Source organism: Polypterus senegalus, chromosome 13 (genome assembly GCF_016835505.1).
Source record: "Polypterus senegalus isolate Bchr_013 chromosome 13, ASM1683550v1, whole genome shotgun sequence".
Taxonomy (NCBI): Eukaryota; Metazoa; Chordata; class Cladistia; order Polypteriformes; family Polypteridae; genus Polypterus; species Polypterus senegalus.
Window position 1 is genome coordinate 7,956,703 of NC_053166.1, and position 10,071 is coordinate 7,966,773.

Genomic DNA, 10,071 nt, shown 5'->3' on the forward strand with positions numbered 1-10,071 from the left:
CGACTGTGTGCATGGCTGAGGCTGCGTGTGCCTGATGCTGTATCCTGATAATCTGATCAGCTGCTCCGAGTGGTGCAGTGACAGTAATATGGAAAAAGATGATCTGATGTGGCAACTCCTAACGGGAGCAGCTGAAAGAAGAAGAAGGTACAGTGAGAGTAACAACGCTAAAGCAGTTATGGTATTTAGAATAGTTTGGCCATTCTGTGGACCATTATATTGTTACTGGCTAATTACAATCAGATGCCTTAAACTAATAAACAATATGCGGTTAATTTCAGTGTATTTATAAAGCCGCGTCAGGGATGTGGATCTATAAAAGAAATGGAAACCACACTGGAACAGTAGCACTGCTTTGTCGCTGGGTGCCGCCAGTCTGCAAAACGAGCGGAGAACTTGCATACGCCAGGGTATGAGGTACCGTGGAAATGTGCGTGGCTTTACACCAAGTTTAGGTTTTATACATCGCGATTTGAATGTGGAAACGTTCTTACGCAACATCATTATACATAAGGCCTCAGCTCCATTAGATTGGATAAGAAGCTTCAGTAAGCTGCCATCTTCAGTCCTCTCCACAGACTTTCTATGAGATTTATGTTTGATTTTGACTGGGCCACTGAAGGACCCTCTGAGGCTTGCCCTGATGCCACTCCAGCATTGTTCTGGTTGTGTGCTTCAAGACATCGTTATGCTGAATGGTGGTCCGTCAGCCCAGTCTGAGGTGGTGTGCACTCTCGGCAGGTTTTCTTCAAGGTCCTCTCTGTATTTGTCTTCTTTCATCCTCTCCTCAGTTCTGACCAGTCTCCCTGTCCCTACACCTCCACACCCTGATGCTGCCACCACCAAGATAACCAACATCATTTGCTTCATATGGGAATGCTCAGGAATGATTTCCCTTATCAGTACAAATGGAAAGGCGCTATACAGAGTCATAAGTAGGTGAGGTCGTCATCCAGTGGTCACTGAGGCTGCTGGGCCCCTCAGTGCAGAAAAATGAAGTGGTGTTTATAGTAGGAAGGCATTATAATAAGAAAAGGCACTATATAACGATAAGGTGGCAGGTCCAGTCTCCAAGAGGGACTCCTCGTGAGCTGAGTGAGTCCTGTGCCTGCCAGGCCTCATAATACAGAAATGTGGAATGAAGCAGTGTTCATGAAGGAAAGGCGCTATAAAAGAAGGCCACACCATCAAATTATGACTTGCCATTCTCAGTTTCTAACAGCAAGCTGACAAGTCTCTGCACTTGTTAGTTCTTTAAATATAAATGGGATTGGTGTTAATAATGGCAAGGCACTATATAACAAATACACTAAATAAAGTGATAAGGTGGCAAATTGAGCCAAGTAAAGTGACACTCTGTGAGCTTAGTGAGTCACTGCACTCGTCATGGGTCTCAATAGAAAAAAGTGAAACAAAATCAGGTGTTCATGATGAGAGGCGCTATATAAAATCATAAGGCACTAAACTCAGCCTTCACCATTGAGTTCCTTTGCCATGCCTGTGAGGCCACCTAGTGGACAGAATTGTGTTCACAATAGAAAGGCCCTGGGCTTATGAAATCCTCCAGTGACAGGCGCAGCGTCCAGCAGTGTCACACAAAAGAGCCATCACACCTGCAAGGCCTTACAATGTGGAAATCTGGAAAGAACTGTGGAATGTAGCTGTGATTTGGAGGTCACTTTGGTTATCATATGAGGTAAACACAAACACAATAAAGATGAGTCCAGAATCAGCTTTCATGCCAGAAGTAAACGTTTATTTCAGAATTGAAAGGCTGCAGTGGTCAGCAGAAGGGCAAAGGGGGCTTGTGACGTGCAAAGCAGAGTGAAGATCAGCAGACCTCCAGATGTTCCTCTGTGGATTCAACAGGCTCCTTTTTTTGCAACAAATATGTCTTTTACTGTACGTCTGTAAAGGAAGGACATGAAAAGAATAAGACCAGAGAGCCAAGATGTCCACTCCCTGACACTTCCTTCATTCCACTCACAGGAGACTTTAACAGCCGCGCTCAGCTGCACCTGCACACCTGAGGCAGGTAGGGGACAGCAACACCTGTGGTGGTCCTGGATCAGGTGACCACCGTCCACTCATACACACGACACGCTTCATTTGCTTCTCTTGAGGCTCTCAGCTCAACTTAACACACAAACCTGCAGGTGACGGAGTTTGCATTTTTGTGCACAGATGTCAGCCACTGATGTTGAACAAAGTCACTCACCGATAATGTCAGCCACACTGAAGGTGACAGTCCTAAACCAACGTCACATTGCTGCTCTACAGAGAGGATGTCAGACTTGGAAACTACAGCTGCTGATCTCGTCACCTGATGATGCCCACTTACTGTATGTGACTTAAGCCACATTTATTATGTCACACTATACAACTTCTAGTTACACGGGATGTCAAACTCGATGGCCACATTTGCCAGTCTCATCACCTGAGTACACCAGTTTAGAAGAGTAGAAACCACAGGACATGGCGTATTTAAAACTCGTTTGAGGGAATGTCACACTTGATGACACAGAGCTGATGATCTCATGGCCAATCTCTTTGTCCAGTTATGTCAGTTTATACTAGAAATGACTGTGCATGTGACATTACACGACTTCCAGTCAGAAGAGACGTCAGACTTAATGACTCCTCTTGCTAATCTCCTGGATGATCTCTTTAGAATTTGCTGGCAATGTCATCTTACGTGACTCCTTGATGACTTGTCCAGCACAGTGTCACATTTCTACACTGCCGCATGTCCTTCATTTTATTTTCCGACCGCCATTAAGGTGCTGCCTGACTCAGCTGTTGCCCGTGCTCAGGGTTTACAGGTGCGGTGACTTCAGCCACCTTATCTCCCCCTTGCTTTCCTTTTTTGATTTTTATCTTGGTTTTTAAAACACGAGACATCATAAAGATGGTCCAAAACTCTCGTGTTGCTCTTTGCTTGCCACAGCTTTCACTGGGTTGCACTTCCTGCTTGGCACTCATTGGCTGTCAGTGTTATGGCACACAGGCTCCGCCCCTACTATATAAGGCCATATAACCTGCTGGAGGCCATGAGTCACAAATTGATTAGACTGAGAAGCTAAGGGTGTCAGGTGACACAACTACTGATCACACACCCCCCACCCTCCAACTCGATGACATTATGTAAATGAGCTCTGTGACTGAAAACATTTGGTAAGGTCACGTAATGTGACATGGCCTTAGACTTTCATGCTCAGGTGATGAGATCACCAACAGTGGTGCCCAGCTTGCAGTTGTGTGATGTGACAACAAAAAGCCCCCTCCGACCCCACCCTCATAAACCACCCTGTTAAAAGGGGGTCTCTCATAGACAGTAAGTTATTGATGCCGATGCAGACTGGGGAAGAGAGACCTGACAGACACAGCGAGCAGAAACACAGAGAGAAGAATCAGAAAAGGGAAGAACTAAAGGATTAACAGCAGAAGAGCACTGCGGACCACCGGCTAACCCGCTCCCCACCAGATACACAGCAGCCGGACACTTCACTACACCGGAGTCTGATGATTTGTAAGACTCGACTAAAGAAAGAGGATTAACAGAAGTTTACAGGGAGAGAGTTTGGAGAGTTTTAGTGAGAGCCTGACATTACTGTGTTTAACATTGGAGTTCACTTTGAAAAGGCGCTATATAAACTGTGAGCTGCTGTGACGTGTCCTGTGTGTTCCTCAGTGAGTACGTTTATCAGCAGTGACACATTGTTGAAATCTGGAAATTAGAGAGCTGTAACTGGAGACTATCTCAAGCTAGAACTCACCTTTGAAAGGCGCTATATAAAGTTAAAACAATACCTGCACAGTCACCGACACTGTGGGGTCCTGAGTGACTCAGTTCACCTGCCAAAGTTCACGGGGCACAAATGAACTGGTTTACCTACAGAGTTCCTTAGGATGAGCGTCAGTTTAAAAAGGTCACCTCATGTTATTTTCAGACCTGGAGAGCATCCAAGTAGCACTAAGGCAGGACACCAGTCCATCACTGGTCCCACTCACACTCATACTGGGTGCAGCTGGGAATCGACAATCAACTAAACCTAACCCATGCAGACAGAGTGAAAACATGTCACCTCTACATGACAACACCTGAACTCAGGATCTGAGCCTAATATTCAGGGTCCATGAAGCAGGGGCACTAATCACTGTGCCACCATGGCATTAAATGTAGAAGGGTGCTATATACAACAATAAGCTTCAACCCACGTCATGGAGTCCCTCTGTGAACCTTCGTGAGTCACTTCTTCTCCAAGGAAACATTGCTGCTCTATGAAAATCCCAATCAAAATGAAATTCACTATGAAAAGGCGCTATATAAGTCATCAGCTTGACTTTCCACTCCTACCAACCGTGGTCTGCCTGTGTAGATCTGAATGAGCCATTTCACTGTTCAGACTATTGTGTTCTACCTGCATTAGTGACTTAAGTTGGAGTGGACTATCGAAAGGCGCTATATAAGTCATAGGTTTGTTAGTGAACTTCTTATCATGGCCTGCCTTGTGTGATCTTGTGTAGGTCCCTTCCCTGCTGGGGCCCATAATGTATTTACAGTGCTGAAAATTCAATGAAATTAAATAGTGCCTAGAGATGGACTTCATTATGGAAGGATGTTGTATAAAATCACAAAACAGACTTATTCAGTCCCCACTGTTGATTCTCTAGTCATTACAGTCAGCTGTCTACAAGTCAATATCTGAACGCTCAGGCAGGTTTCATTTGAACAATCTGGACGAGGACAGGCCATTCAGCCCTCCAAAGCTCACCAGTCCTGTCCACTTAATTTGTCTAAAATAACATCAAATGGAGTTTTAAAAGTCCTCCTGTCTACCGCACTCACTAATTCCAAGTGTCTATTGTTCTTTGTGTTTGTGCAAAGTTTCCCATTAACCCATTAAGTTTCCAGCTGTGTCCCCGTGTTCTTGAAGACCTCATTTTAAAGTTACCGTCTCGATCCACTGGACTAATTCACGTCATCATTTTAAACTCTTCACTCAGGTCTACTCTTCATCTTCTGTTAAGGTTCAGCTCTTTTAATCTTCCCTCATAATTCATCCCCTGTAGCCCTGAATCAGCCGAGCTGCTCTTCTCTGGACTTTCTCCTGTGCTGTTATGTCTTTTTGGAGACCAAAGCTGCACACAGAAGTCCAGATGAGGCCTCACCAGTGTGTTATAAAGCTGAGCAGAAACCTCCTGTGACTTGGACTCCACACATCAAGGCGCTATATAACCTGATATTCTGTGAGCCTTCTTAATGACTTCTGAACTCTGCTTTAATCCCCCTAATAACTGAGTCCCAACTATCACTGTCTCTCTTTCTAGGAATTGGTTTTCAGGAGGTCCATTGGGGCTCCACATCCCTGCCTGCCACCTCAGAATCATCAGAGACACCGTCCTGCTCCACAAGGATCTGAAGATTGTTTGACACTTCAAAGCACTTGCTACTTACATCTTCACATAACAGAATGAGCAGCTGCTGGGGTAGGTCACGCCATTGGTGGCACACACAACATCATTCATCGTTGAGCAGTCAACCACCATCAGCTTGTAACAGTTGGGCTACAGAAATGGAGAGCAGAAGGTCAGTTGAACATTAGCAGCGGGTGCTGAAGGAGACAACCTGAGGAGACCCTTACCTGTGGAGGGAACTGTGCCTCACTTCTCATGTCTGTGGAAGAAAAGAGGGTGAAAACTGTTACTGAGGACTCCCTGAAACATCTAAAAAAAACTTCATCCATTTTCATAAATGAGCATTTCAGAGGACTTATTAGTAAGAATCTGTCATCACATCAGATATCACATCACACAAAAGAAACGTCCGTCAGTGCCATCGTCATCCACGGCATGTGCTGCTCTGAGCTGCCGGCTACACTGATGGGCTTTGAAGGCACAAATTCCTCTCCAGCAACCCGTGTGTGATCTCGAGGGGCTGATATTTCCTCCTGGAGATCACGTGAAGGAAACACAGAAACAGCAGAGCAGGTGGACAAGGCGGCCAGCAAAATGAAAAGGCAAGGAAGGGCAACAACATCAGTGGCATGGCAGGCAGTGGCCATCACTACTGTCTCACAGACGCCACGTCCAGAGCTTGAACTTCACACCAGGTCATCGTCTGTGTGGGTTTGTCCATTAGGCTTTCCTCCAACACCTCAAAGATGAGTTTATATTGTTAGTGGACATCTCTAAAATGGACCAGTGTGTGTGTGTGTGTGTAAATGTACTCTGCAATGGACTATCTACTGTGGCGAGTGGCTGAGTGGCGGTACCCAGCCGGGATGCCCGGAAGGACCGGAAGAGGGATTATACCTCCTCCGGACCACGAGAGGACAGCCGCCCTGGTTGGTATGGGGACCATGGGAACAGAGCATGGAAGCTAAACCCTATAGGGGACTGTGGTCACCGCCAAGGGGCACCTGGATGCCTGAGGAGCCCTGGACGTCAGCACTTCAGCCACACCCGGAGATGCTGGGGGAAGGATTACCAGGGACACCCGGAGTACTTCCGGGTTCTCAGCTGGAATTTCCGCCACACCAGCAAGTGCCGGGGGAAGTTCATCGGGAGGCACCTGGAGCACGTCCGGGTGAATATAAAAGGGGCCGCCTCCCTCCATTCGGTAGCTGGAGTCGTGTGGAAGAGGAAGAGGCCTGGAGGAGAGGAGTGGAGGCGGTCAGAGAGAGAAAGGCATTGAGGAAAAGGCCTGGACGGAGGGGCAATGGTGCGGGACCACTGGGTCGTGCGTATTTAAAGAAAATGAATAAACGTGTGTTGGGTTGTAAACCATCAGTGTCTGCCTGTATGTGTCCGGGCTGTCCTCCACACTATCTATCTATCTATCTATCTATCTATCTATCTATCTATCTATCTATCTATCTATCTATCTATCTATCTATCTATCTATCTATCTATCTATCTCTTATATAGTGCCTTTCAAAAGTAAACTCTCCTATAAAGCCTTACATGTCCATCTGTATACTCTCTGTATTATATAGCGCCTTTTATAACTATATGTCATATCAAACCCAGGTGGCACAGTGGTGCAGTGGTAGAGCTGCTGCCCACCATTAGGAGATCAGAGTTTCCATCCCGTGCCCTCCCTGAATGCAGTTTGCGTGTTCTCCCTGACGGTACAAAGCTTTACCTGACCTCTCCTCCTAATAAACGAATGGGGCTTTATCTGACCAACATGGCAAACATTTAAAAGATTCTGCCAGAGGTGTGTAAACTTATGAGTATCAGTAATAAAACTCACACAAATGGAAATTGGAGTTGAAGTTGAAAATTAATTCAATTTAATTCACTAAAAGCCAATTTTCCTAATCAGTTTTCTCTCTTTGTCACAAAACTGGCGACTGTGGGAAAGACGCAAACAGAATAAGCAGGAATCTCACCTGAGAGGCAAATGAAGGTGACGCACAGCAGCAGGAGGCGCATGGCAGACATCTCGACTTGTCTCGTGGCGTGAGTGTGTATGTCAGACTCAGACTGGCCCCCAACACGCTGGTGCCCTCGGCTTATAAGGCGGCACATTTGGCTAGCAAATAAAAAAAAAAACCTTGCAGGCATTCATCCTCCCGATTACATAATATTCAAAACTATTTTAAATTAAGAAAGGCCTTGGAGATACACACGTCAGACAGATAGATACTGTAGATAGATGGTGTGGCGTGTGCTACATGGCCTGTGTGCCCCCTGATGTGACTCTTTATTCTTCTGTCCCAGTTTTTCAGGTGACTCCCCTCACTTGTGCCCCCCTAATCTTTCATCCCCCTGTATTAATGACTTGGCTGATGCTCTACAACTTGTCGTCATTCTCCCCCCTTCGGCCCCTCATGAACTCACAGCTGAGGCTCTTGTGTCCAGAACTGTCACTTTGCCAATTCCTCTGTCCCTCGATAAGCTCTTGGCAGCCCAGTGAGGACCCTGCCAGATGACAGACAGACATGTTGCTCCGTCACACTAAATCCTTCTCATGCCTGGTGGTTTCTCACTTGGCCTGTAAAAGACCCCCAGCAGCTGATCCTGGTTTAGCCCCAGACTGGACATCAGGAATGGATGCTGACTGCTTTACTGATCTTCTCTCTGTCTGCCCAGCTTTGCTCTGATCAGTATTTGATGTCTTAATAACTCTTATTATCATCATCTTATTATGTTGTTGTATTTTTAAATGTACTTTGCTAGCTTTTATGTCACCTGTCACTCATGTCAGGGTCACCACTTCTGCTCGCCATTCTGATTTCAATTATGTTGCCTTATCATCATCATCATGGTGGTGACTTACCTGAATCTTTTCCTTAACGTAAAGTCTTCTTCTAATTGTTGTTATCGAGAACAAACAGGGTGGACTTGTGAATTCTGAATTTTTCACAGGTCCTTTCCCTGCATTGTTTAAACAGGCCGCAATAACTCCTCTCCTCAAGATGGCCCCTCTCAGCCCACCTCAAGTCGCTCAATGCAGACCTGTGTCTCTCCTCTCCTTTCTCTACCCAAGTCTGCATGATCCTAATCAGTCGGCCTTTAGATAGATAGATAGATAGATAGATAAAGGCACTAGATAGATAGATAGATAGATAGATAGATAGATAGATAGATAGATAGATAGATAGATAGATATGAAAGGCACTATATAATAGATAGATAGATAGATAGATAGATAGATAGATAGATAGATAGATAGATATGAAAGGCACTATATATAGATAGATAGATAGATAGATAGATAGATAGATAGATAGATACTTTATTAATCCCAATATGGACGGCCATTCCACCAAGACGGCTCTGCTTACTTTTGTTGACATGTTACAGTGGGCTGGAGCTGCCAACATGTCATCTGTGCTCATCCTGCTAGATCTTTCCTCTACCTTTGGTAGAATCAACCAATAGATCCTCCTGGCCACACTGTCTGACCTGGCATCACTGGCACTGCCCTCAGGTGGTTTGAGTCCAACCTCTTGGGTAGATCCTATTGTGTGTCCTGGCATGGAGGGATGTCAAGGGTGAACTAGTCAAGCACAAAGGTGCCCCAAGGATCACTGCTGGGTCCTCTCCTCTCGTCACTAAACACCTCTGCCCAAGCCCCTATCATCCATTTCTTTGGATTTTCCTGTCAATGCTATGCTGATGACACACAGCCATACCAATAATTTCCGTTAGGAAGACCACATGCTGTCAGATGGAATCTCTGCACGTCTCCCTGAAATTGCAACCTGGATGAAGGAACACCATCTGCAGCTCAGTCTAGGAAAGATGGACCGTCTTGTTATGCCAGCTCATCAGTCTGTTCTCTGTCAGCCATCTTGGTACACAACCTCAGAGTCATAATTGATGGCCAGCTGTCCTTCATGGTCCAGCTTACTATGGTCTTTCGGTCGGTCTTGCAGATTTACTCTGTACAACATCCACAAGATCAGACCATATATGACAGAGTATGTAGCAGAACTCCTGCTCCAGGCTTTGGCCTTGTCACATCTGGACTACTGTGACCTCTTCTCTGGCAGGAGTACCGTCATGTGTCACCAAGTCACTGCAGATGCTTCAAAATGCAGCAAGATGTCTGGTGTTCAACCAGCTGAGACTGGCACACGTCACTACTCTCATCAGATCACTACACTGGCTTTACATAGAGTGACATATTAAGTTTATATACAATACAATACAATTTATTTTTGTATAGCCCAAAATCACACAAGAAGTCCAGCAATGGGTTTTAACAGCCCCCCAGCTGTCAAAAATGGAAGAAACCTCAGGAAAGGCAGTTCAAAGAGAGACCCCTTTCCAGGTAGGTTGGGAATGCAGTGGGTGTCAAAAGAAGGGGGTCAATACAATACAATACAATACAATACACAGAACAAAACACAAGTAATCCTCAATACAGTATAAAAATAAAAATATTACAAGTACGGAGCAGAATTTAACAGTAGATGATATGTTTCCTGCCTTGCGCCCTGTGTTGGCTGGGATTGGCTCCAGCGGACCCCAGTGACCCTGTGGTTGAGATGTAGCGGGTTGGATAATGGATGGATGGATGATATCCCATAATATGATCTGGATTTGTTTAGAGTC

General features: G+C 45.5%; 1 protein-coding gene across 1 annotated transcript; it reads right to left on the bottom strand.

Moving 5' to 3' along the window:
• Window positions 1–1,734: 1,734 nt before the first annotated feature.
• Window positions 1,735–7,505, bottom strand: LOC120543216 (serine protease inhibitor Kazal-type 4-like). Its single transcript, XM_039776157.1, has 4 exons — window positions 7,398–7,505; window positions 5,646–5,677; window positions 5,459–5,568; window positions 1,735–1,908 (listed from the first exon to the last, which is right to left on the bottom strand). Exons 1-4 carry the CDS (start codon window positions 7,447–7,449, stop codon window positions 1,863–1,865), a joined length of 240 nt encoding a protein of 79 aa, XP_039632091.1. The 5' UTR covers window positions 7,450–7,505; the 3' UTR covers window positions 1,735–1,862.
• Between the last annotated feature and the right edge of the window lie 2,566 nt (window positions 7,506–10,071).